Below are 27,207 nucleotides of genomic sequence, written 5' to 3' on the forward strand. Positions count from 1 at the left end.
AAAGATAATGTTCTTTTTTTCCTCCCCAGCTTTATTGAGGTATGACAAATAAAAATTGAATATATTTAAGGTGTACAATGTGATGTTTTGATATATGTATACAGTGTGAAATGATCAGCACAATCAGGCTGGTTAAGATATCCATCATGTCACATAGTTACCTTTTTTTTTGTTTTTGTGGTGAGAACACTTGAGATTTACTCTTTGCAAATTTCAAGTGTACAATACATTATTGTTAACTACAGTCACCATGCTGTTCATCTTGATCTCCAGAACTTATTTATCTTATAACTGACAGTTTGTACCCTTTGACCAGCATCTGCGTTTTCCCCTCACCCCCAGCCCCTGGTAACCGCCATTCTACTAGCTGTTACTGTGAGTTCACCTTTATTATTATTATTATTTTTTTTTTTTGGTGAGGAAGATTGGCCCTGAGCTAACATCTGTTGCCAATCTTCCTCTTTTTTTTTTGCTTGAGGAAGATGGTCCCTGAGCTAACATCTGTGCCAATCTTCCTCTACTTTTGTACATGGGATGCCGTCACAGCATGGCTTGAGGAGTGGTGTATAGGTCCGAGCCCAGGATCTGAATCAGTGAACCCCAGGCCCCTGAAGCAGAGCTCGTGAACTTAACCACTACACCACTGGGCTGGCCCCCGGTTCACGTTTTTCAGATTCCACATAAGTGAGACTATGTAGTATTTGTCTTTCTGTGTCTGGTTTATTTCACCTAGCACAATGGCCTCTAGGTTCATCCATGTTGTCACAAATGGCAGGATTTCCTTCTTTTTTAAAGTTGAATAATATTACATATTTTAAGGCTGAATTATATTGCATCGCACACCCCACATTTTATTTATCCATTCAACTGTTGCTGGATCCTTAGGTTGTCTCCATGTCTTGGCTACTGTAAATAATGCTGCTATTAACATGGGAGTGCAGATATCTCTTTGAGATAGTGATTTTATTTCCTTCAGATATATACCCAGAAGTGGGATTGCTGGATCATATGGTAGTTCTATTTTTAGTTTTTTGAGGAACCTCCATACTGTTTTCCATAGTGGCTGTACGAGTTTATATTCCCACCAACAGTGCACAGGATTCTCTTTTCTCCACATCCTCGCCAACACTTGTTATCTTTTGACTTTTTGATAATAGCCATTCTAACAGGTGAGGTGATATCTCATTGTGGCTTTGATTTGCATTTCTCTGACAATTAGTGATGTTGAGAATATAATGTTCTTTACATTGAGGATGAGCTGACTAATCTGTTATCAGCAGCATAGTGTCCAGACATAGTTTGCCATGAATAAGGATATGTGGAAAGGAAGGAAAGAAAGAAAGGAGTGGAAAGAAAGGAAGAGAGGGAGGGGAAAGAAACAAAGAAAGAAAAATAGAAAAAGAAGTGTGTTCACTAAATATTAGTTTAAAAAAACCAATGAATTAGAATCTGGATTCCATTTGGTCATTTCTTATTTGATTTTAATAACCTTATTAACAACCACGGATTTTAATGAAAACCCTGGTGAAGAAGTGCAGAGGGTAACTGGAAAGATTGTGAACCTGGCTTTAGGAAAACTCCTGAGAGTTGTCTCTGTGAACCTTGGGCCTCCCACCATCAAGGGAAGCCACAGGGTCCTGCCCTGATAATTATGGTTTATTTTGGTTACTAACAGCATTCACTCTTCATTCAAAAATATGGATTGGGAATCTGTTCATCCGAGAACTATGGTTCACACCTAGAGAAAAAGATGAATGTCATCCTTAGATCTTGTTTTTAGGGAGCTCAGCGTCTGGTGCAGGTGATTTTCCCATCATGCCCAAGGAGATCTAGAAGATCCACCGTGGGATGGGGAAGGGAGGGGAGGATGAGGATTCAGGGCTTGCAGAGCTCACCCGACTCAACCAGAGCTGCCCTGCGTTTGTGTTTCACATTTGGGCTTTACCTAAACCTTTCTTGTGAAGTTTTGAAAATCCAAGGACGAATGGCTAAAAATAAAATAGAATATATAGTTCAGCATCACACTATTTACTTCCATAGTCTTATTTTATATATATGGATGTGTCTGTGAAATGTGATATATATAAAGGAGCCCCTTACGGTATCTATCCTGTATTGGGAGTGGGTGAAAAGCAGAGAGAAAGAGCATGGACTTGGGACGCAGCTAAGCCCAGATTTGAATTCTGGCTCTCACCTTTCCCGGCTGTGTGACTGTCTGCAAGTCATTCAGCCTTTGTGAGCCTTGGTTTCCTCGTCTCTATTAGTAGCTTCACAGGGCTGCTGTATTACATGAAATAATGTGGGCAGGGCTGGGCACACAGCAGGAAAGCAGTCAGCTGTTGAGATCGCATCTTTAGCATAGAAGGAGACAGGAAGGATGAGGTCCGAGAGGGTCCTGGGTAGGCCCTTCTGCTTCTGATATCTAGCCCGTGTTGCTAGACCAGCCCAGAGCAGCCCGTTCACTCTTCACTAGACTTCACCCCAAGTCAGACCCAGAGCCTGGTGGAGTACTGAGTAGCTACAGAGTGTGAGAAAATTGACGATGTTTGTACACGCTCACGGACGAGCCCCTTTCCACCCTGACCCTCTATGGCATGGCAACTGTTTGTAGAAGCTGTTGTAATTAGTGGACTTATTAAATGCCCGGTTGCTCACCAGGTCTCTTGTCACACTAATTAGGATACCTAACTGGTGTTGGTTGCCTTAAATGCATATGTATCCTTGTCCACAAGCATAATTATTCTTGGCTTTTTTTTTCTCCCAACATGTATAAGGAGATAAAAACACACATTAAAGAAGCCAATTACAGGGCCGGCCCCGTGGCTTAGCGGTTAAGTGGGCGCGCTCCGCTGCTGGCGGCCCGGGTTCGATCCCGGGCGCGCACCGACGCACCACTTCTCCGGCCATGCTGAGGCCGCGTCCCACATACAGCAACTAGAAGGATGTGCAGCTATGACCTACAACTATCTGCTGGGGCTTTGGGGGGAAATAAATAAGAAAAAAAAAAAATTAAAAAAAAAATTAAAGAAGCCAATTACAGGTAGAAGTTTTATGGAATTCAAATTCCTAGAAACTTTGCAAATGATGTTAAAAGCAGTGAGGAGTTTTAAAAAACCTTATCTTATGTTCATGCACATGGCTATTCATAGAATTAGCTCCCCCCTCCTTGAAGGTACCATCTGACACTTTTTCGCAGGGGCTTTTGAAAATACAAAACTGCTCCTGTCACAAGGAGTCATACATAGCACACATTAGAGGACAAAAACATTGCCCCTTCCCCACATGCCAACAGTGAAGCACTGATTCCTGGTCTCCTTCAAGCTGCTTGTTCCCAGGGTTAGGTATCGCTGTATACCCAGTGGTTCACCCCCTAGACATTCTGTAATGTGTGGTCCTGACGCAAGAGATAGGCTCACACCTGCCTGACCATCTATTTGACAGTAGTTGTTACTGGAGTCCTCAGTGTTAATAATGATGACACGCCTGGAGAAGCAGCACACATTAACTACTGAGCATTTAAATAAAGATAATTATTAGAACTTGCTCCAAACCTCTTGGGTGAAAGCCTAGAGAATATTTGTGTCATGTGGCAAAGGTGCTCACACTCCAGTCAACAAAGGAAGCTCAAAATTGCAAATCATTTATCGTAAAAATACCTAGTTTAATCATCACACATTTAACAGGATTCCTAATTAGGCCCTGCTTTTCTGGAGATGTACAGAAAAAGAAACTTTTCTCCATAGTACACACGTCTCCTTATATGGGCCACAGTTAGCACTTTGAATTGTACTTTTTATGTGTAGATGAAAGAGGATGGTTATTAAACTCTACATGAACAATGCTGACAGGCAGAGCAACAGTGGTGAACTGCATTAGCAGCTAAAGCTCTAGAATGACTTGAGTTATTAGCCCCTGAGTTTCAGGTACATTCTAGAACAGCACTGTCGAATAGAACCTTCTGCAATGATGGAATTGTTCTATATCTAGTCTAACGATGTCTGATACAGTAGCCATCTACTGCCGGTGGCCACTGAGCACTTGTGATGTGACTAGTGCTACTAACTGAATAATTTAATTTAATTTAATTTAAATAGCCGCGGGTGGCTAGTGACTACCAAATTGGTCATTGCAGCTCTAGTATCATATAAAAGACCTTAATGGCTTTAGTGGTATCTTTTGAAACATTGGCATAATGTAAGGTAGACTAATCCCCAAACTAGAATGAAACATAATAATTTAATGAAATGTAAATGGAACCTAAGTTTTACATATATATGTATATATGTGTATATAGATATAATTTTTATTTTAAACCTAAAACCTAAACATTCTCTAAAACCAGTGATGTGTGGGGTAAAACTAAAACAACAAGGCACTGATGAGTCTCTGTTTAGTGGGTAATTTTTACATAAGCTCGGCAGTCTTCCCGCCGGGAATAGGATTTTGACAAAAATAATCAAACCTCTTGCAGTTCACAAAGAAGATGCATCCTTTTTGTAGTGTCCCTTCTAAGAAAGTTCCTCAGCTGACCAGCACTACTGAACATGCCATCAGATGTACGTTGTGCTAAATGCTGAAGGACTGCAGACCTTAGCTCCTGAGGAAGAGTCTGAGCTGCTGCGCGCCCACCAGAGAGTACACTGGCAGACAACTCTATTCTCTAGGATCTGTATTCAGGCTCTCTTGTCATCATTGCCGTATAGCTGCCAGACTCTGGTCAGTGGCATCCAGGAGACCAAACATTCTACCATGTGTAGAAACAGAGATCAAGCTGTACTTCATTATTCCCTGGAGAGCAGAGAGGGTCCTAAGATGCTCCACGCCATTGTTACGAATTAAAATTTAAAGCTAAGATAAAGAGAGGCAGAGACATTGACACTAAAGTTGTTTTTTGTCATAACTTTTTAATGACCTCGCACAAAAAAGAGAAAGTTCAAGATTGGTTAGTGAACTTGGGAGAAATCAGGCTTAAGAGGCAACTTCATCCTAGGTACAGGATCATTCTTCCTAACAGAGAAGCCTCAGAGATCTCCTTCCCCTTCCCAGCTCGCCAGCAATGCCGTGCTCTCTGTTTCCAGTTCTCCTCCGAGTTGCTTGTTCCCTGGGTTGGGTATCGCTGTATACCCAGGACCCCAGTGGTTCACCCCCTACATATTCTGTAATATGTGGTCCTGAAGCAAGAGATAGGCTCACACCTGTCTGACCTCTGGGCCACAAGTGCTAATATGTTCTCCTTAATTCCAGCAATAATCAAAGGCATTATTTGTATCACATTTAGTACCCACATTTGTGAAATGCCTACTCTTAGAAGTTTCTATGATAATTGGAGTCTTAAACACTTACTTTTTAGTAAAGCTTCTTAGCTTGCAAGCAGAAAAAACTGTTTCTGCCTATCTTAATGCCAAAGGGAATTTATTGAAGGATTTTTGGAGTCTCTTAGGGAATCAAAAGGGGAACAGAAGAGCCAAATAGTTGAAAACCAGAAACCTAGGGACCTGTTCCAGGGCCTGAACAGCCTGTGGGGGACCTTCTTCTAGGGCCCAGCCAGCTTCAAAGACTCCTAACTTTGCCTTTCAGGTCCAGATGTCACAAGTCTAGGGGGAGACATTGATTGGCCCAACTTGGATCAGAAGCCCACTCCAGACCAGTCAGCTATGGCTAGGGCAGAGGTGGATCCAGATTTTGTGGGAACTGAAACTCATACAATTTGTAGAGCCCTCCTTGAGAAAAAGAGTTAAAACAGCAAATATGACTTCAGCACTCTGTAGAAACCTGGGCAGAAGAAATCACAAATATAAAGTGCCTATGGCCACTCCCAAGAGGGGAAGTGAGACCAAAGAAAAATCGAAGTGGGATGAGCCTATGGTCTTAAATGATTGTGGTTGAAACATCTTCCCTTTGCATATTTTACAAAAACATTTGACCATGTGAACACATTGTTAGGGCCTCTCCTAAGACTTTGGAAGGAATTCAGGCAAGTGAGGAACACTGAAGCTTAATCATTAGTTTCATGGAAGGAGCAATCTTTTTCTGTTTAAAGATGGGGGCACCGTGGTAACTATAGGAAGAGTACAGTTCCTCAAAGAAAGGAGGTGCTGGGAAGACACAATGACAGATGACCACTACACCCTGACCCCTCCAACAGAGAGCCCCTGCAGCTGCAGATTCATGAAGAACGCTTTTTCTCATCAGGCCTTTTGCCTCAAATCCCCAGGTGGTCTCCGATTCTGATGAGCTATGCTGGACTTCAGGGGGGCCGTGTTGACCTCTTATGCCCAGAGCAGAGCAAGCTTTAATGGCCCACACCCTCCATCTTTCTGTAGACCCCACCCGGCATGGTCTTTGACTCTCTTAAGTGAGCGAGTTCTTTCTTCCAAGCATGGAGGTGCCTTGGGCTGCTCTCAGACCCACGGGAGTGAGAGAGAAGAGTTGCACAGAGCAGTTCAAAAGGAAATGGGTCAAACTCAGTGAAAGTACACTTAAGGTTTTGCATTTCATTTTATGTAAATTTTATCTCAAAAGAAAAACAAATTGAGAAAAAAAAAGGAGGGAAGAGAGGAGGAAAGGGAAGCAAGCAAGCCAAGAAAGGAAGCAGCTAAGAGAGCCAGGGAAATCCCCAAAAGGGATTCTGTGTGGCAGCAAGGGCCTTCCCTCGTTCCCTCCCTTTCTCTGTGTGGCCTGTGCATCCCTGACTCATAGCTCTTCTTCTGCAGGGATGGGAGGTGCTGTGACAGGGAACACAAGTTGCCATTGGAGGTTAGAATTGTAGCTCATACTGACCTCTTGCAGTAGCTTATGGAAACATATATTTGGTTCTTGTTCAGAATACTTATTAGGTACTATTATTATTTATCCCTGCTAATAAATAAACAAAATACACTCACATAATGGGGAGGACGTGACAGTTTTCTTGATGTAAATTATGATTGGTTCTTTGATTTTTGCTTTAAATCAGGCTAATGTTTATTGTATACCTACTCTGCCAGGCATCGCATGAGTCATTTTTATACACATTGTCTCATTTTCATTCACAGAATTATCATCCTCATTTTTACAAAGGAAGACGCTGAGGTCGGAGCAATAAAGTAACTTGTAAAGTGTACACTTTACAAGAGTCTGAACTTTAGCACATGTTTTAATGTCAAAACCAAAGTTCTTTTTGTTCCCTCATGCTACCCAGCTTATAATTTCGTACTTGTAAGTTTTTTGAGAATTTATGAACACTCATCAGATCAGTACATGTGACTGCATCTTCTTCCTAAATTCAATCAAATTATGCAATTAATGACCAACTAACTTTTTTTTTTAGTCAAAGAAGAGAATAATGGCCCTGTGTTTTGGAGAGGCAAAGAGCCTGGGAGTCTGAATGAATCCTGTCTCAGGTGAGATTGTTGTTTGGAGTATGTTTTTAACTGGCTGACCAAAACTTATTTTACATTTCAAATTTTTTTTAACGCTTTTTCTATACTAATGGCTTTGGACTGAGTTCTGTTTATCTCATATATGTAATAATGAAGAAAGTATTTTGAGAGAACTTTCTTTAAATTCAAGTCCAGCTGGTTAAGTAGTGAAGTATAATTTTTCTCATTTCAACTGAATATATAGGTGTCACAACATAAACAAGTAATTGATTAAAATTAAATTCAAAAACATGTATTGAGCTCTGGTTCTGTGTAGGGCACTGTGTCAGGCCCTGGAATGGATACGAAGATGAGTATGGCATTGTGCCCACCCTTTAGAAGCTGATTCTAACCAGGGTATATGACATTTGCGTGAATAAAGATAATACAAAGTACACACGCTACGTGTCGTAAATGGTTTTGAGCAAACTGTTAACGATATTTAACAAGGGGAAAGATTACATTTAGTCGTGGGGAGAAGTCTAGATGCCAGATGGCAGTAGGTAAAGGAGTAGTGCACTTGGAGATGGAGATACTGTAGTTGGAAGGACTAGTGGAAGCTAAGATTGAGGCAGGAAAACGGGACGTGTATCAGGAAAGGTAAGCAGTCTAGTGTAATTTAAAAACAGAACATGATCAGGGCCGGCCTGGTGGCACAAGTGGTTAAGTGCACGTGCTCCGCTGCGGAGGCCCGGGGTTTGCGGGTTCGGATCCCGGGCGCACACTGACGCACCGCTTGTCAAGCCATGCTATGGTGGCATCCCATATAAAGTAGAGGAAGACAGGCACAGATGTCAGCTCAGGGCCAATCTTCCTCAGCAAAAAGAGGAAGATTGGCATCAGATGTTAGCTCAGGGCTGATCTTCCTCACAGAAAAATAAATAAATAAATAAATAAATAAATAAATAAATAAATAAATAAAAATAGAACATGATCACCAGATACAAAGTTAGAAAGTAAATTGGGCTTACTGTTGGGCGCTTTGGAGGGTCTTAAAAATCCAGATGAAGACTTTACATGTCATTTCATGGGATATGAGAAAACTATTGAAAGTTTTGAGCAGGAGAATGATATGATAAAAACCATTATTACAGAAAAATAATCTGACAGTTATGCTTAAAATGGATTGAAGCAGGAGAGATCAAAGACTGGTGAGGAGTAAGGAGAATCTGAATTACGCTGGTGGTCATGGGAATGAAGACAAAGGGATGGACGGAAGGGACATTTCAGAGGCGAAATCTACAAGACTGGCAATTGATTGAACATGAGAGAGATGGAGAGAGAAACCACTGTAGTTTCAAGCTGAGGCGACTGCCTCAGCTCATCACCTTGAAAGGTGATGCCTTTCAGAGAAATAAGGATGTCAAGAGGGATCCGTACAGTGGGAGAGAAGTCTGGGTATAAATTTAGAAAGGCGTTTCCTAAGCTGCATAACTCGAAGTAGGCTTCTATTACACATTTTAAAGTATCTAGACTTTAGAGGAGGAGGGGAGCAGGATTCTAAGAGCCATGAGTGAGGGAATATATAGGCTTGGGGAAAATTAATGTGGGTTGGGGTATGAAAGACAGGTCATGGCGTGGGGGAAATAGCCACCTTAGGACAACATTGCAGAAAGAAAAAGCGAACTCCTAACCAGGGAATATTCACAAACCTGCAGTGGACCATGTTGTGCAATCACTTAGGTTGCTGAGAAGGGGCCTTTTCCCACTGCACTTTCTCTCCCCTCACCTTCTCTCGCTGTTGGATCAGGATGACCTACAAGGTCTCTTCTCAATCTAAATTTCCTTATTATAACTTCCTTTCTCACCAAAAAATTTTTTTTGGTTTAGGAAGATTCTTTTTTCTACTTGGAACACATCACCAATTTGCTATACAGAATTTTAACTTTTCAACCAACTATTCTGGACAAGAAAATTGGTGGAAAGTTGGCTATAGTAACTGTAATTTTCTTAAAGGTTTTTAGAGTTTAAGGAGTTAGCTATAAAAATGTAGTAACTTTGTATGGTGACAGATGGTAACTAGAGTTATCATGGTCATCATTTCGTAATGTATATTAATATCGAATCACTATGATGTTCACCTGAAACTAATAGAATATTGTATGTCCATTATACTCCAAAAAAATAAAAAAAAACTAAGAAGTCTTGAAAAAAAAAGTCTCTGTGTTCTTGTCAGGGTTCTCAGGGCTTTGGAGGTTCTGATTATATTTGAAGCTGAAACATCAGAAACTTACTGGCTAAGACAAGATTGACGAGTGAGTGTTCTATTTTGCGTTGCAAACCACCACTCAGAACACACACCGAGACCCCTCTGTAATGCTGGCAATGGGGAGCCACCAACAGCCTGTGTAGCCCAATTCCTTCCACTAGGGATTCTCAGTGGGTGCCGTTGACACTTTGTGTGGGACCATTCATTGTCACGCAGAGCGATCCCACACACTGTGGGACTTGAGCCTCCTGGCTCTTGTCCGCTAACTGCCAGTAGTGCTCCCCATTTATCATGGCAACTGAAATCCAGCCCCTCACATTTCCAACGGAACCACCTGTGTGGGCTCCAGCTGTCCACACACTTGTCAAGTTGGTTTCCATTTCCCCTCTGGTCCCTCTCTCCCACCTCTGTGCAGTCCTCTCTAGCCTTCCCTAGTAGGCATCCTGCTCTCCCTATAAAGCTCTGCTCTTGGGTTTTTATTGACACCACAACGTGATAACTTAATATAGTCATGCACCACTTAACAACAGGGATATGTTCTGAGAAATGCGTCGTTAGGTGATTTTGTTGTGCGAACATCATAGAGTGTACTTACACAAACCTGGATGATATAGCCTACTGCACACCTAGGGCACATGGTAGTAATCTCTGGGACCACCGTCGGATGTACAGTCCATCCTTGACCAAAGCATCGTTACACAGCGCATGACTGTAATTCAAATTTAAACTGGTTCCCCTTCAGTGGGATTTCCATTTTAACAGGAATTAAAGCCAGAAGGTCAAGGAAAGAAGCTCTCTTAGTAGAATTTTGTTTTAATGGCATTATTGAGGTATAATTGACATACAATAAATTGCAATATTTAAAGTGTACAATTTGATACATCTTGTCCTATGTAAACATCCATGAAACCATCATCACAATCAATCTCTCTCACCCCCTCCCCGCCCTATGGCCTGGAAACTTTTTCAAGACAGTAAGCTGGGGCAGTTCTTAGGTCTCACCTTGTTCGTTTCCCACTGTCTTAATTTGCCTGATATCCAGTGTCTTAAAAGTTGTTTTTTTTCCATATATTTTTCCAGTTTTTGGTTGTATCAGGTGGGAGGGTATAGCTAGTCCCTGTTACTCCATCTTGGCCCGAAGCGGAATATAACTAGTATAATTTTAAGTTTATACCAGTATATAAGGCAGAAAATTTGGACTAGTATCAGATCCTTCCTGGAGCCAGTGAAGGTTCCAGAATTTCCGTAAGAGATTCCATAAAACAGGGCAGCAAAAGCAGGGATCAGCGGACTCATTTACTTAGAATGTGTGCTTATTTGAAGTGGCTTGAAACTCTTTTTCCTTTGGTAGGCACAAATACATTGTTTTTATGTAATATATATATTTATTTGTGGGGCTTGCTTGGGGTGGACGTGGGGGGCTATTGGAGATCCTAGGAGTGAGGGACACTGAAGCCCCCTCCTCTCGGTGTCTGCCATTCAGAGCCTGCTGTTGTAAGCCAATTCAACTCACCAACTCCAGTTCCAGACTGTAATAATGAAGATAATCCTGAAGCTCAGAAGGACCCCAATTACCAAAGATTCATGTATGCCTACCATTCTGCCTTTTACAAAAGATAAAACCACACACTTTTAGAAAATTTTCTTAACAAAGCTAAGTATCCAAAACAAGGTTAGAGAGTCAGTTCAATAGGAGAGCTCATTTCCCCAAGCTCTCCTGCTGTTTGATGTTAGATTGGCTATGGGGTCTTCACCTTGCTGGAATAAGCCAGAATCTAGGACATCCATTGCTGTTTCCTAATGTGTTATTACTGCTTTGAGATTAGTCTACTCTCTTAATGTGCTGGCTGGGCCATGTGAGGAGACAGCCCAAAGCATCTAGGGTGTGGGAATAAAGCCGACCTGGATAATGGCAGAAATCCATGCTGTCTTCAAGCCTCGCCTTGTATCAGAGTCTCTCAAGGGCTCGTGGAGAGTTCAGACTCCTGGGCTCTACCTCAGACTACTGAATCCTAAGCTTTTAGGGATGGGACTCAGCAATCTGTCTTTGATAGCTCCCTAGATGATTCTGTTAGCCAGCTACCAAGCTTGAGGAGTTCCTGGGGAGATAGTCAGTCTGCTCCTGGATTACTGAGGCTCCTGAGTTCTACACCCACAGTATGTCACTAATTCATCAACTTCTCTCTGTCTCCCCTGCCAGCACCTTACTACAAACTACCTGGACTCTTACCTGGACTTACAACACCTCTAACTACCCTCCCTGCCTCCTTTCTTGGTGCCTGCTGTGGTCTAAATGTTTATGTCCTCCCCAAATTCGTATGTGGCGATCCTAACCCCCAAAGGTGATGGTGTTAGGAGGTGGTGGGGCGTTCGTGAGGTGCTTTCATCATGAGGGTGGAGCACTCATGGATGGGATTAGTGTTATAAAGAAGGCCCTAGAGACCCTAGCTCCTTCCACCATGTGAGGACACAGTGAGAAGCCACCAGCTATGAACCAGGAGGAGGGCCTTCTCTAGACGGTGACCATGCTTGTGCCATGACCTTGGACTTCCCAGTCTCCTGAACTGTGAGCAATCAATTTGCTGTTGTTTATAAGCCTCCCAGTCTGTGGCATTTTGTTATAACAGCCCAAACAGACTAAGACAGTACCTCTCCACCCCCACCTGACTCCATTATCCACCTAAAATCAAAGTGATCTTTTCAAATGTCCCCTTCTTGCTTAAAGTCTTTCAGTGGTATCCCACTGCATGGAAAATAAGACTTCTTACATGTCTGGACAGCCCTGCGAGACCTTGGCGTATCTCTTCAACTTCACCCCTTGCTCGCCACACTGGCTGGAGCACCTCAAGTTTCTTCCACCTCAGGGCCTTTGAACTTCCTTTCCCCTCTTTACATGGCTCTCTCTCATCCTACAGGTCTTAGCTTGAAGGCCCACATCTCAGGGAGGTCTTTCCTCATCAGCCATCCTACAGTATATACCACGCTCCAACAGACACACAGGTTTTCTTCATCAGAGTACTCTGTTTACTTCATAGCACTTTCATAACTATAATTACATGTTCATTGTGTACTGTCTGTCTCCCCACTAGAATGTAAGCTCCATGAGGGCAGGGACCTAGATGTTCTTGTACACGGACACATATCTGGTGCTTGGCCCAGTGCCTGGTACATAGTAGGTGCTTAATATTTATTGCATGATAATCATGTTCTTTACAACCTAGCCTGGCTTGCACTGTATAGGCTTGGGGAAGCACAATTTCATCTGAATCCAGGTGATTATAAAGCATGTCTTGAAGGGTTTGCTGCACTTCCACTGTTGCTCTGAGTTCATAGTTGATAGCTTCTGGGAGGAGGGATCTCCGCCTTGTTGTCATGGGCACTAAGGGAAGTTCCTATGTGGCCCTCCTAACTGGAGAAATTGAGGAAGAGGCCGTGCTAGTGATGGCCATGCACGTGCTCTCAGTCTCAGTAGTCTTCATTTCACAGTTTGGCATATAATGCCCCAATTTTTCTAGACCACTCTGATAGTCTCGTTGTTTTCTTCCAATTTAGAAAAATAAAAGGCATTTCTAATGAATGTTTGCAGTAGTTGTTTTAGGTTATTGTGGAGGTTAGAACTCTGTTAAACGTGGCAGAAGTCCAACTTCGGTTAAAAGGGAAATTTATTGGAATTACTAGGGCAACTCATGTAATTCAACATTCATTCAACAGATGTATATAGATATAGATGTAAATATAGATGCAAATGTAGCTCTGTCTATCCATTTAATCTGGCATATTCTAATTGCTGGGCTCTGTGTTCAATTTTAGATGCACAGTGATGAGCAAAATCAGCCAAAGTTGGAAACAAAACCATGGGAATGTAGCACAGTAGGAGTGAAGTTGAGATGTAGGTGTAGTGAGGGCTTGAGTGCCTAAGGACTTCGTCTCTGTCTCCTCCAGTGTGTTTGTGGATCATAGAAAATCATTTTCTCTCACTGAAGACCATGTCCTCCCTCCATGGGACAGCAAAGTCACCAACTGTCTTAAATTCACTTCTTATAGCTCCCACCACTAGACAAAGGCTAACTCACGCACTTTCTTGCATCAAATTTAAAAATCCTGGGAAAGTCTCTGATACCTAGCTTGAATAAACGGCTCACTGCTGAAAAATATCCACCATCGCCAAGAGGTCAGGCTCTTTAAAAACATGGCTGCTTCTGTGTGCTCCATGTGTGGAGGGGAGGGGTGATTTCCAAATAAAGTGGGGGGAGTTAGGTCTACTATCCCATAGTTTTCTAGCACTGTCATCTCCATAATTAAACATTTGACTCAAAAATGTAAACAAAAAGCAGGCTAGGATAGAAAACACCAATTAGAGGACTGAAGAATGTTATCATGAACAGAGCTTTGAAACACCTATGAGGGGTAAAGTTTCAGACCTAATTATGAGAAGCTGCAGGTCATAAGAAGGATGCAGTTACCTTGGGACATCAGACTTACATAAGTATGATTACTTTTCAGGGTAATAGTAAACAACAGGCCTTTTAACACCTAAGGGATAGAAAGCAGACTAGTGATCTCTGATAATGAGATTCAGTATTTAGGTTTCTCTGTCTTTAGTGTAGCTCCTCATTAGTGGGTAGTTCCATGTACTCACGTGCATTTTACAGGAGCAAATGCAAGTAGGTATTGCACCAAAATGTTCTTTTAGGAAAAATGTATTGTGACCTTCTTAAGAGTCCCCTAAAGCTGGGGGGAAAAACAAGACTGCATGTTGCTTGCAAGTGTTAAAAAAAACATAGAGGAAGATTGAGATCAATAGAACACTTTTATAGTACTGGCACAGAGCAAGATTTATGTAAATTTAATTGAGTTCACCTTGAATAATCCAAGAAGAAAAGAAATAATGGCAATGCTTAGCCGTCAGTCCAGGTCTGCTAGGCCCATACCCACCAGGGTGGATTTTGGTCTGAGTTTACATCCACCCGTAGCCTCTACTGATATTTAGCTAATGAAAACTTAAAGGCAGATTTTCTAACTGCAGTGCCTGGCAAATAGGCAGAAGAGCTTCTGGAGAAACCAATCTGTTTAATAAACAGGATTGGAGCTGACCAGCTTGGCGCCTTTATGAAATGAGAATGTGCTGCACTTAATTGTACATTCGCAAAATAAAAGGAAAAAAAACAATCAACCAAGAAGGTGAACCTTCCATTTTTCTCTAAGAAGAAGCATTTCTTGGCAGAAAGTAGAAAAAAGGAGCTGTGTATTTCCTCTCTGTATAGTAGCCACACTAACTGACTTCACATCCTGACTCTGCCTTGGGCTGTTGAATCTTCCCAGGCTCCCCTCCTCCTGGGTAGGATGGGGCTCACAGTAGTTCCCACCCCACAGGGATGATATGTAAGGGCTAATCATGTAAAGTGCTTGAACTGTGTGTGGCACTTAGAGAGTCCTCATTAAAACTCAGCTCTTTTGTTATTGCTGATGATGAGTAAGTCAGGCCCTGAGCAATGATCTGTTCAGCATCCTCAGAATCCTTGACCAAGCCTTGAGACAGAATGACTTTCCTCTTTTCTACTCTCACTAATAAATATTATAATATTAAAAAAATTAAAATGTTGTGTAATAATTTGTCATGAGATATCATCTATATTAATTTTCTAAGAATTTCTTATGCAATAGATTGTTGTAGTTCTATTAGAGGACCAAATCCTGTGTTTATGTAAATACACTATGTGTGTAAGTATGTGAATCCAGGATGTTGAGAAACTCAAGAGGAAGAGAAATAGATATATGTTCTTGCACGCAATTTGCTCATAGTTTTTCATTAACAAATATTCATTGATCAATTATATATTTATAAAAATACAAAAAAAAATACTTATTGAGCATTGGGGTGAAATCAATATTCATTTTTCTCCCCCTCACTCTCTTCCATCCTTTTATTCCTACCTTCCTCTTCCTTTTCGCTTTTCCCTTCCTCCATTTATGGACCTGTTTGAAAATTTCCCTGGGAGATATATTCAGGAGCAGAATTGCTTTGTACATTCTATATATTAATCTGCTTATTGATTTTAGACATTAAAAGTATCTCCTCCCATTTTGTCAGCTACCTATTATCTTTGTATATGTGGTGTCTTTTATTTAATAGAATTTTAATTTTGATGTAACAAAATTAATTACGGTTTTGATTCTGGTCAAAATGGAGTAGGCACAGTTTACCCCCCCTCTGAATGCAAGTAAAAATCCTGAGCAGAACGCATACAGCAGTTGATTGCCTGCAAAAAAATCAACACTTTCCATAGAATTTAAACAAGATAGAGTCAACAACAGCTATAAATTTTCCTCTAAAATCTGATTTAGCTGATTCACATGTATTTTGACATGTTTTGCCATGCAGTTCTAAATCTCTCTTAATTTCCTTTATTATTTTCAGCAGTTTGAGTATGATGTGTCTGGTGTGGAGTTCTTTGAGTTTATTTTGTTTGGGATTCACTGAGTTTCTTGAATCTCTGTTATGTCTTTTGCAGATTTGGAGAGTTTTCAGCCATTATTCCTTCAAATATTTTTTCTGCACTACATTCTTACTCCTCTCCTTCTGGGATTCTGAAGACATGAATATTAGACATTTTCATATTGTCACACAATCCCCTGAGATTCTGTTCACTTTTTTCGTCAATCTTTATTCTCTCTGTTGTTCAGCTTGGATAATTTCTATTCATCTATCTTCAACTTCAATGACTCTTTCCTGTGTCGTCTCCATTGTTCTGATTGAGCCCATTCAGTGAATTTTAAAATTTTTGGTTATTGTAAGTATTTTTCCTCTGAAACTTTCTATTTGGTCCCTTTTTATATCTCCTATTTCTCTGCTGAGACTTTTGTCTTCCCATTTGTTTCAAAGGGGTTCACTCTTATTCCTTGGAGCATGGTTATAATGGTTGCCTTAAAGTGTTTGTCTGATAATTCCAATACCGTTGTCGTCTCAGTATTGAAATATGTTAATTGTTTTTTTCTTCATAAGATACTGAGATTGTCCTGGCTCTTCACATGTCAAGTAATTTTGGATTGCATCTGGGACATTTTGAATATTATATTATGTGACTCTGGGTCACATGCCCGTGAAGAGTTTGCTACTGGACTCTACCAGCCTCTCAGTTATTCTTAGATATCTGAGAATTATTTTCTAACTTTGAATTCTTCCATATAGAGTTGCTTATAGTTCACCAATTCTGCTTTAGTAGAATCTTCTTGGGGGAATTTTTTTTTTTTTTTTGTGAGGAAGATCAGCCGTGAGCTAACATCCATGCTAATCCTCCTCTTTTTGCTGAGGAAGACCAGCTCTGAGCTAACATCTATTGCTAATCCTCCTCCTTCTTTTTCCCCAAAGCCCCAGTAGATAGTTGTATGCCATAGTTGCACATCCTTCTAGTTGCTGTATGTGGGACGTGGCCTCAGCGTGGCCGGACAAGCAGTGCATTGGTGCGCACCTGGGATCCGAACCCAGGCCGCCAGTAGCGGAGCGTGCGCACTTAACTGCTAAGCCACGGGGCCAGCCCTAGGGGGAATTTTTTATTCAGGAGAGCTCAAATTCTAGATCTTGAGATCTAGGTCTATATGACTTTTTATGGAAGAATTTTTGTTCTCTATTGTTCTGTTGGTTTCTTATATTCTAGCATATTAATCTGACCATCTATTTCAGTCGGATAGGTTTTTAGCTCTCCATGAAAACTAAACTCTCCATTTTCATATTTATTTAACTTCTTTCTTATCTTTTTAAAGAGTTTCTTAAATCAAATAATCATTTTTTCTAATTTACCATTTTTCTTCATTTCTTTTTTTTTTTTTTTTTTTAAAGATTTTATTTATTTTATTTTTTCCCCCCAAAGCCCCAGTGGATAGTTGTGTGTCGTAGCTGCACATCCTTCTAGTTGCTGCATGTGGGACTCGGCCTCAGGATGAACGGAGAAGTGGTGCCTCGATGCGCACCCGGGATCCGTCTTCATTTCTTGATAGAGCCAATATGCTAGAATATATACTTTTTTTTTTTTTTTTAATTTATTTATTTTTTTCCCACAAAGCCCCAGTAGATAGTTGTATGTCATAGTTGCACAGCCTTCTAGTTGCTGTATGTGGGACGCGGCCTCAGCATGGCCAGAGAAGCGGTGCGTCAGTGCGCGCCCGGGATCCGAACCCGGGCCGCCAGCAGCAGAGCGCGCGCACTTAACTGCTAAGCCATGGGGCCGGCCCTATATACTTTTCATTCTTAGCTGAACTTGCACCTATCAGGTTTTTCTGAAGGTGTTCAGTTTTTCCAGTTGCTTTTTGGACTGTGACTTTTAACCTAACGTTTTCAGCCTCAAGGAGTTTATCTGTCTTTGATACAGAGGGAAAAAGGAAGAACATGATTTGTGCATAGTTTTGATTTCGGAGTTCTCTTTCCCACTTCTCTCATCTCTTCCTCCTTTGTGGCTGGGCTCTCCCTAGAGATACATAATCAGCTCATTAGAAAACACACCTGACTTTTAGCAACTTAGTTCTGTAATATGAAGTTGACACATGCAAATTCAAGATTCTAGAACTCTTGCTTAGTAATGAACTACTACTCTTTAATTGGACTAGTAAGGGGGGGTGTTATTGACTTTCAAATGAAGAATACAGTTTAGTTTTATGAGTTGGCTTGCTTAATTGGTGAAGCTATAATGTCCATGGCATTTTCGTTTATGCTGCCAAAAAAAGAAATCCTTCTTAGAAACCCTTTTTAACTCTCCAAAGTAATAGATTTTTCGTACAACTGAGTAAGTAACAGTCAGTTCAAGTGAGACTTTCTGTAACTACCTGAAATCATCTTGCTGAACTTTCACACAAAATATTTTGCACCTGAAATGAACATTTTAACATAATTTCATAACATTATCTAACATAACCTATGCACTGGTTATTTAACTCTCTTCAATTTCCATAGAGAAAATTTTAGAAAATATTATCTGCAAGAATAAAATAAAGCTACCATTTTAAAGAGGACTGGAGTATGTATCATCCATTTCTGGGCTAGACATTTTCATTAACCTGGAAATCATAGCATGAGAGTCTTATATTCTTAGACACTTTGATAACACTGTTACATAATGCTATAGCCATGGGCCCTCCAGGACCAGTTCACCTGACCCCAGCTCTTGTCAACGGAGTGATTAAGACTTGCCTTTCAGAAAATCTGCAAAGTCATGTAGCCAGGGCACGCACAAAAGAAGAAATCGTGACCTGAAATGACAGCAGAACCATAGATCCTCCTTCCCATGGAACCCAAGGACCAGGACATGACCAGAACTTGAAAGTCAGACTCTTATTAGAAGTGAGGGGGCCGGCCCAGTGACTTAGCGGTTAAGTGCGCGCGCTCCGCTGCTGGAGGCCCGGGTTTGGATCCCGGGCGCGCACCGATGCACTGCTTCTCCAGCCATGCGGAGGCCGCGTCCCACATACAGCAACTAGAAGGATGTGCAGCTATGACATACAACTATCTACTGGGGCTTTGGGGGAAAAACAAATAAATAAAATCTTTAAAAAAAAAAAAAAAGAAGTGAGGGGTCCCTCATTCAGGAACATCTGGTGTTAAAATTCCTGCCCCATCTCATCAAAAATGTTTAGAAACCCATCCTAAATGTTTAGAACTCTGTCACAGATGTTTAAAACCTTACCATAAATGCTTGAAGCCCATCAATCAAAACCTGTCCTACTTGCATTTCCATGTGCCAGCCTGTTCTCCCTAACCTCCTAAATTTTGCCCCAAATCCTGAACTGGGAAGACAGATCTGAGGGCACACACCCCCTGTTCTCCCTGCAGATCCATCTCAGAGAATAAAGCTGATCTCTTTTCCCAAAGGCTGATGCTGTAATTAATTGGCTTATTTATGTGCATCGGGCAGAGAACCCCAATTTTTCGTGGTAACAGTGCTAGAAATCCTATGAAGAAATAGGGTAATGGAAGATAATTACTGTGCAGCATTCGGGATTGTGGGTCATATGCAGTGATTTGTTCAGTCGCGTGTTTAAAATCTGGCCACACTGTGTGCACTCCAGAGGGCAAGAAGAGTGTGGGAAGGAGGGGATGCTCTCACGCTCCCCTTCCAGATCACGCTCTGGGACCACAACGCCAGTGTGCACATCCTTAAGCCTGAGGGTTGGGCAAGGTGGCTGTTCACGGGGGATGGAACTTGGATGAGTGAACTGTGGTGAGCACTTGTGTGCATGTGTGTGTGTGCATGTGTGTGCTTGCACTCCCATGCAAGGTGAGTGGGGGAGGGAGCTGAGGGTTAGAACTCAGCACTGTTCATAGCACTGCACAGACAGTGAATGAATTTTATGCCTGTTTAAAATTAATTTAAGAACTAATAAAAACAAAGTGGCTTCCCACTTTCAGGGAGGTTCCAGTCCCATAAGGGAGACAAGATACCTTAATATAACAGGATAAACCAGCAATTCAAGGCAATCTAGGATAATATTAACAGCTAGTACCTATTGAGTTTCCAGTGTCACAAACACATTGCATGTATTTTCTTATTTAATTCTCACAGAAACTCTATGAGATTGGTGCTATTATTGTTCCTATTTTAAAATTAGGAAATTGAGGCTTGGGTCAACCAAAGTCACCTAACCACTGAGTAGCAGAGCCAGGATTGGAACTTAGATCCCATCATACTCTACGACTCACTTCTCTGTGCAGCAGAGAAGAGAAATGGGTCATGGTGAGCTGGAGAGAACAGGGCAGGTGAAGGATGGGACACAGGATTGATTCTGAGAAAAGTGCTGATGCTGTTGGACTAATATTGGAAAAGTCAGAAGAGTTTAGCAAGAGATGAATCAAGGAAAACACTATTAAGAAAAATCTCTCTTCATATCTCCATACGAATAGTTTTCTTTTTATAGGATCCATTAGAAATGCACAAAGAAAGAACAATCAGGTTTCAAAACTAGAATGAAAAGTCCTTTCAGTGGGAGTACTGGGGCTCCGTGGAGGACAGGCATAATGCTGTGGATATAAAAAGTGCTTCTTTAAATGACATTGGGTAGAATTGTATTTCTGAAAGCAGTAAAGAATATTGAAGAATTGTGTCCTACCTCCCCCAGGGCAATGGGTAATAGCAAGTGAGATTAAATCCCTTCCTTCTCTTAACAACCATTCCTTTTATGTGAAAACATTTACTTTCAGAGTCTTAAAGTGCTGCAGTTGGGTGATTGGGTTCTCTTCGTTCCTTGTTAAATTCTGAACATCATGTTTGACTCCAAATTCTACCCGACAGATGCCACCAAGAGAGCAGCACATCGTCCAAGGACTCAACCCTCTGTCCTCCTTCAGACCTCAAGAAGCTGTCCCGTCATGGCCAACGTGCCTTTCGACCCCTACCTACCCCCTCCAGGAGGAGGTTTCAGTCCACATCAGCCACTGGCAAGGCTGTCAGCATGCCATCTTGCACAGCAAACACAAAAGAACCCCAGGGATTTCCAGATCACAGAGACTCTCAAAGTGAAATCCCTTTTGAGTGCAGTGGGAACGGAAATGAGTTTTACTTAGGAAATTCCTCCCCGGCCTCCCCTTTACAGAGCAACCGAAACCTAGAGAAGAAGGAGTCAGAACTTCACTTGTACATTATTTCCACAACCTCATCCATATTTCTGCACCTAAAAAGTTCATGGAACAATTATATTATAGTAAGTGTCCTCAGAAGTTAACCTGGACGTGAGTATTGTTTTTTAGGGCAAACATGCCCTTCCTGCTCTACCCCCCCATTTTGGATATTTGGCATTGGAATTTAATAATATCGCGAAAGACAAAACACACTGGACAAGTAAGGAGATGATTTTATTCAGGCTATTGCAACAGGGAAAATGCTCATTAATGAGGAGTGTCTTTAAGAAAAGGAGATGGACTTGGGGTTTTCTAGAGGCGGGTAAACAAGGGAATCACGAGGAAGGATGCAGACAGGCTTATCCTGGAATATTTCTGAGCAGGGTGGTCTTTTGCAGTTAGCTGGGGGGATTTCTCAACCGTTTCTGCTTTCAGAGAGCACAGAGCTCAGAGAAGGTTCAACATTGTCAATATGTTTCTTATTTCTTAGCTGTGCATTGAAAGTAGGTTAATGGGAGTCATTGTCATAGGGTCAGATAATTTTATAGAGATCACCTAGTCTAAGTCCCCTATTTTATAAATGAGGACACTGAAGCACAAAAATTTTAAGTAACTTACTCAAGATTATATAGTAAGTTTAGGGGCAAAGTCAGAACTCCCATTTGGGGATCTTTTTATTACACCAGGATCAGTTTAAAAATAAGTAGTTTATTAAAATAGTATGATCCTTTTTAGTTATCTTCAGTGATGTATAATTTTTATTATTGATCTTCCAATGTAATAATATTAAGAAATATGAAAGGTTCTTTTCACTCAGAAAAAGCTAGGAGGCAGGGGTTTTTATAAACAGCTAAAAATTGTGAAAGATTGCAAGACAACTCTAATTTTTTTCTCATAGTACAGTTCAGAATGTTTAATGTTTAAATTAAGTGTTAAACATTTAAAATTCCTCTCTAAAATTTTAAATAGTTTTCTTCAAATTCAGAATGTTAATGAGTCATAAATAGAGGGAAAACCCTGGTCTATTAAAAGAAGACTTCATATATTCTAATAGAAAAACTGAAACTTAATTGACTTTTAAAAATCTATCTAAATATTTCAAAATGACTGTTTATGCTTCCTGAATTGACTAACTCCTGGTTTTAAGTACCACTTTTTAATTCTGCAGCAGAGGCATGTTTGGGGCAAGTCAAATAGGCCAACTCATAGCCCTTCTGATAATAAAAGCAATAACAGTGACTAACATGCATTATTATTATCTGGTAGGAACTGTTCTGATGCTTTCTGTATATTAACTCATTTAATCTGCACAACAACTATGATGAGGACTGTTATTCTCATTTTATAGAATAGATGAGGAAATCGAGGCCAGGGAAATTAGATGATATATGCAAGGCTGTACAACCAGTATAGAGCTGTGAGCTGAACCCAGATAGTCTGATTTTTTTTTCTATGACCACTGAAAAAAATGTGGGTGGAGAGGGGTTATCTTTATAAGTTGGTAAATATTATCATTAAAAATAATGTTCTCTCCCTTGAAAGATGGAAAATGAGTAAGCAAATATTTTATACATAAATGAAGAATCAGATTAGCATTCATTCTAGTAAGAATAAGATGTTAATTCAAGATAAACATTTAAAAAGTTGTGATGTTGAATTCTTTCATCAGGTTGTTCAGCTTTGGTTAGTCTTGGTGATGTCTTCATAAGTTTTAGGAAAGTGAAAATAAATCATCTCCTCAATCAGTCAGACTTCTCTTGATTAACTCATCTCTTGTGCCCTGAGATCTGGAATCATCTTTCATGTTAAGGTAGGGAAGTGCTCCTGGGAGAAGGAATTGGACGTGTTAACACTCTCTACACTTTCAGGTCAAATTAACCCAAACCATCCAGTTAGAAATTTAACACTCATTCTGATTTTAAGAGTTTCCAAAGAGTTGGGTCTTCTTCAGTAACCTGTTTTATCTGTAACTTTCACCAAAAGTAATTACATTTGGGTTGTTTAGAATCTCAAATTCTACAAAGATGAAATATGACAATTCTTTGCCCTTTATATATTGTGAAGGTAGCTTCTAGAAAGCTAAATAACTAAGGAGTACCCCTAAATTAAAATTCTAGATTTAAGGCAAGCATAAACATTTAAAGAGGGGGAAAAGGCACTTTTTAAAAAATACTTAGAGCAATGACAAAAGTAGTAAGAAGAAGCACGTACTTCCCCCACCGCCCACCCACTCACCCACCACCCTGCTCTGAAATATCAGGAATAAGACAGGGGTAAGCTTGTCTGGAGTTGTAAATCAGCAACATTTCATAAATTCCTTCTGACCTGTCTATTAAGCCTCAACATAAATAGAAGATTATTTAGAGAACTTGCTGAACACTACTTGCCTGTTTGTTTTGAGGACCAAGAATGAATGGGAAATGACAACACTACAGATTTAAGGAAAAAATAACTCCCTTAATAGCAGAATAGTTAACGGAATTATTGTATATCTAAGCTGTGGAATACTAGGTAATCGTTGAAGAGATTGAAGTAGATCCGTATACACAGACATGAAAAACTGTCCACCATATATTAAGTGAAAAAAAAAGTTTGAGATTAATGTATGTGATAGAATTTAGCTAGTATTAAATATACACGATAAAACTATATCATCTTATATGTATTATAAGTGTATATGTTATAATTAATATGTTTTTATATGCCTGAAAGGATATAAACCAAACTGATAATAGTAAGGTACTTTGAATAGTGGGATGGAAGGGTAGGGAGAGACAGGGAACCTTTATCTTCTACTTTCTGTATTTCTGTACTGTTTGATTTTGATAGATAATTTTATTTCATAATGAGCAAACATTATGTTTAAAACTTTCTAAAAACTATGTAAGAAAAACAATTCCTTGTGATATTATCACACCCTGGAATGAGTTATATAAACAAATCATGTACTGTAGAAGGGATTAAAGAATAGATATGTGATATTGACTACAAGTAGGGGGAATTGACTTTTCCCACTTTTTCCTCTTCCAGAAAGCCACTCTTTTACAAGATCCCCTCTATGTTAGTGAGCTCGGTCCTGCAGTGGGAAGTCAAAAGCCCTACAGGTAAGGAGTGACAAGGTGAGAGAGCTGCCTGGGGATTGGTCTCTCCTCCCTGCCTCTCCTAAGTCTCTGTCTTGCTGACCATCGCATTGATGCTTCTACCTCAACTCTCTGCCCTGGATTTTAGGTGCAAACACAGCTGCCCACTAGACATCCCCTCTTGTATGTCTCATGGGAACCTTAAAGTCAGCATATTCAAAACACAACTCAGCATCTTCCTCCTGGGACCTGACCTTCCTCCTGTGTTTCCTACCATAGGGCATGATGTCATTATCTCCAGATGTCCTAAACCAGAATCTTGGATGTCACCCTTGCCTTCTCTCTCCCCTTCACCATCCCCCACATCCAGCCAATCACCACATGGTTTATTGTACTTCTTTAGTATACTGGATAGCATCCACTTCCCAATCCCATGTGCTCCAGCCCAGTGATCTCTGTGCTGCGTCCTGTGGTATTTTCCTAGCTGGCCTCTGCCTTCACTCTTGCCCCTCTCTAGACCACTCTCCATGACAGCAGAGGAATCTTTTAGGAGCACAATCTGATCGCATAACTCTTCCCTTAAAGCCTTTGAATGGCTCCCCATGGCCCTTAGGGGAAGATCTAAACTCTGTAACAGCTCACACAGACCTTCCTGATGTCCCTTTTCATTTTTCCATCCTCCACTATTGGGTTCCCCCCACTCCTGCCCTAAACTCCTGATCCAAGTGAACTCACAATTCTCAGAAAGCTCCCTGTTTATCTTCCCTCTGGGCTCTGACAGGATGGCCCTGTTCAGGAACCCTACTTTCTTTTCTTCTTCCCCTTCATGAATAATGTCAACTCATCAAGTCTTAGCTTACCATCCCTTTCTCTAAAAATTATTTCTTGACCCCTCAAAACTAATAAGGGCCCCTCCATAACATCCTGTACTTACCCATCTTGTACCCAGCTCTTACCAGTCTATGTTATGATTGCTTCTTTGATTATGCGTGGCCCTGTTATACAGTATGCTCCTTAAGGGCAGGGTCTGTACCTTGGTCACTGGTACATAGTAGGCTGCCAATAAGCCTTCACAGAATGAATGAATGAATGAATGAATGGGGTAAGATAGAGGCTGAGACCTTACATGCAAGGCTAAGGAGTTTGGATTTTATCCAGACTTCATAGTTCTGTTATGACAGTTGGCCTTATATTGAAGTAGTTACTTGTGATGTGACTATCTCTTCCAGTATATTGTGAGCCCCTGGAAGGCAAGGAGTATGTCTTACCAATCTTTGTATTTTTCTTACTGAAAACAGTGCTTTGCACATAGAAAGCACTCAATGAATTCAGTCTTGGGCAAGTTTGGGAGTCATGTAGATGAGCTAAGAGTAAGTTCATTTTAAAAGACACATATTCATTCCTCACTAAAAGGAACCAAAGTTCCTTGGAGGAATGACTGATTCTATGTCAGGAGCAGGAAGTATATAAAATGAGTCTGAAACAGCTTGTGCCAGAAGGCAAAGAGTAATGGGCCCTAACTAAAAGACACGGGAGACCACACGAAGAGGCTCCTAATAGCCAAAGATGGGACAATTTGAGTATCAGAAAAAGTAATGAATGTGATGGTTGAAGCACAATGAATATACAAAAATTGAAATGTATAATGATGTATCATAGAGAGAAAGTCCTCCTTGCTCCGCCCCCCCCAGAAAGAAATAAAAACGCATTGAACTCCATTAAGTAAATAGCACACCAATTCCTGACTCTGCAAATCAGCAAACAAATGGAGAGAATTAAGCATCTATCCTGCCTTTCCTGCATGAACTATAATCAGTTTGGGGTCACCAAGTAGCCAAGTTGATGAGGGCAAATTCCATTTTACAGAATTCCAGCTAATGGATGTGGAAGGTTTGACAATATTAGGAAATTACCAGTTTTGCATCCCCTGGTGAAATAATGGATTCATGCAACAGTCCCCAGTGGATGACATCATTAGATAGAAAGATGAAGCAGAACTTCAAAATGGAGGGGTTATTTGTAAGTAACTAAACCCATTATGGTCTTAATGTCACTTCAGTGGGACCCCCAGACTTTTGTGCATTATTTGATGTCATATGAACACACAGCAGCATCTATGAAGTATCTTTGTTAAAACAGTTAAACCTGAATCTGACGTAAAAAGGTGGGTATGTCAGCCTTAAAAAGGATGAAATTCTTACACATGTGACAACATGGATGAACCTTGAAGAAATTATGCCAAGTGAGATAAGCCAGACATAAAGGACAAATATTGTATGATTCCACTTATGTGAGGCACCTAGAATAGGCAAATTCATGGAAACAGAAAGTAGAATAGAGATTACCAGGGGTCGGGGGAGAGGAAAATGGGGAGTTATTGTTTAATGGATACAGAGTTTCTGTTAGGGAAGATGAAAAAGTTCTGGAAATGGATAGTAGTGATGGTTGCACAATATTGTGAATGCACTTAATGCCACTGAATTGTACACCTAAAAATGGTTACAGTGGTAAATTTTATGTTATGTATATTTTATCTCAATTTAAAAAAGGTAGAGGGGTGTGTGTGTGTGTGTGTGTGTGTGTGTGTGTAAGGGAATAGATAAAACAAGACTGGCAAAATGTTGAAAATTATTGAAGCTAGGTGATGGGTACATGGGGTTTCTTATACAATTTTCTCCATTTTTGTGTATGTTTGAATATTTCCATAGTAAAAGTTTTTAAAAGACTTAATGAACATAACAAGCAAATACAACAAGTATCTTATTTAGATTTTGATTTTAACAAACCAAATATAAAATGACATTTTTAAGACTATAGAGGACACTTGACTATGGACTGGTTATTAGACAATACCAAAGAATTACTCATAATTTTGTTGGCTGTGATAATGATGATTTTATAAGAAAATGTTGGTTT

General features: G+C 40.5%; 1 protein-coding gene across 3 annotated transcripts in view; it reads left to right on the forward strand.

Moving 5' to 3' along the window:
- The window catches only part of C17H12orf56 (chromosome 17 C12orf56 homolog), a 96,186-nt gene that overhangs the window by 43,132 nt on the left and 25,847 nt on the right, over positions 1-27,207 (forward strand). For all 3 annotated transcript variants that reach the window (XR_015554914.1, XM_014786760.2, XM_087442084.1), the window contains exons 3-5: positions 7,310-7,382; positions 20,886-21,294; positions 24,242-24,315. Coding sequence is in view for 2 of the 3 variants with exons in the window: in XM_014786760.2 (XP_014642246.2) it covers positions 7,310-7,382; positions 20,886-21,294; positions 24,242-24,315 (556 nt within the window). In the remaining variant the exon portion in view is untranslated. The remainder of the gene's footprint in view (positions 1-7,309; positions 7,383-20,885; positions 21,295-24,241; positions 24,316-27,207) is intronic.

Source organism: Ceratotherium simum, chromosome 17 (assembly GCF_057802395.1).
Source record: "Ceratotherium simum simum isolate JZ-2026a chromosome 17, ASM5780239v1, whole genome shotgun sequence".
In the NCBI taxonomy this organism is placed as follows: domain Eukaryota; kingdom Metazoa; phylum Chordata; class Mammalia; order Perissodactyla; family Rhinocerotidae; genus Ceratotherium; species Ceratotherium simum.